The sequence below is a fragment of the Antrostomus carolinensis genome, unplaced genomic scaffold, assembly GCF_000700745.2.
Source record: "Antrostomus carolinensis isolate BGI_N321 unplaced genomic scaffold, ASM70074v2 scaffold40971, whole genome shotgun sequence".
Classification (NCBI taxonomy): Eukaryota; Metazoa; Chordata; class Aves; order Caprimulgiformes; family Caprimulgidae; genus Antrostomus; species Antrostomus carolinensis.
Genome location: NW_010292724.1, coordinates 4,325 through 4,565, shown reverse-complemented (window position 1 = coordinate 4,565; position 241 = coordinate 4,325). Strand labels below are relative to the sequence as shown.

Here is a 241-nt window from a genome sequence, read left to right as displayed (position 1 = left end):
GCTAACCCTGCCAGATGCCACCTTCAACCCCGGTTCCAACGGCCTCTTGTCACCTCACGATCCTCTTCTCCACATCAAACCCAGTCAAACCAGTGTCCCCTCCTCACTGGGATTCGATCGTCTCAGCGGTGGAAGTGTCTTAGGATCTCCTTTAGGTCCACCACAAAGTTCTTCTTATCGTTGTCCCACCTCGTCAACTCAATTTAATTTATTAACCGGCGGGTCGTTAACGGAAAAATCT

At 50.2% G+C, this 241-nt stretch overlaps 1 protein-coding gene across 1 annotated transcript in view; it reads left to right on the top strand.

The window, feature by feature from the left end:
* Positions 1-4: 4 nt before the first annotated feature.
* LOC104531996 (proline-rich protein 12-like) overlaps positions 5-241 on the top strand; it is a gene marked incomplete at both ends in the record, with an annotated part of 3,561 nt that continues 3,324 nt past the window's right edge. Inside the window, one exon of the mRNA XM_029087243.1 lies at positions 5-192. Coding sequence (XP_028943076.1) covers positions 5-192 — 188 coding nt within the window. The remainder of the gene's footprint in view (positions 193-241) is intronic.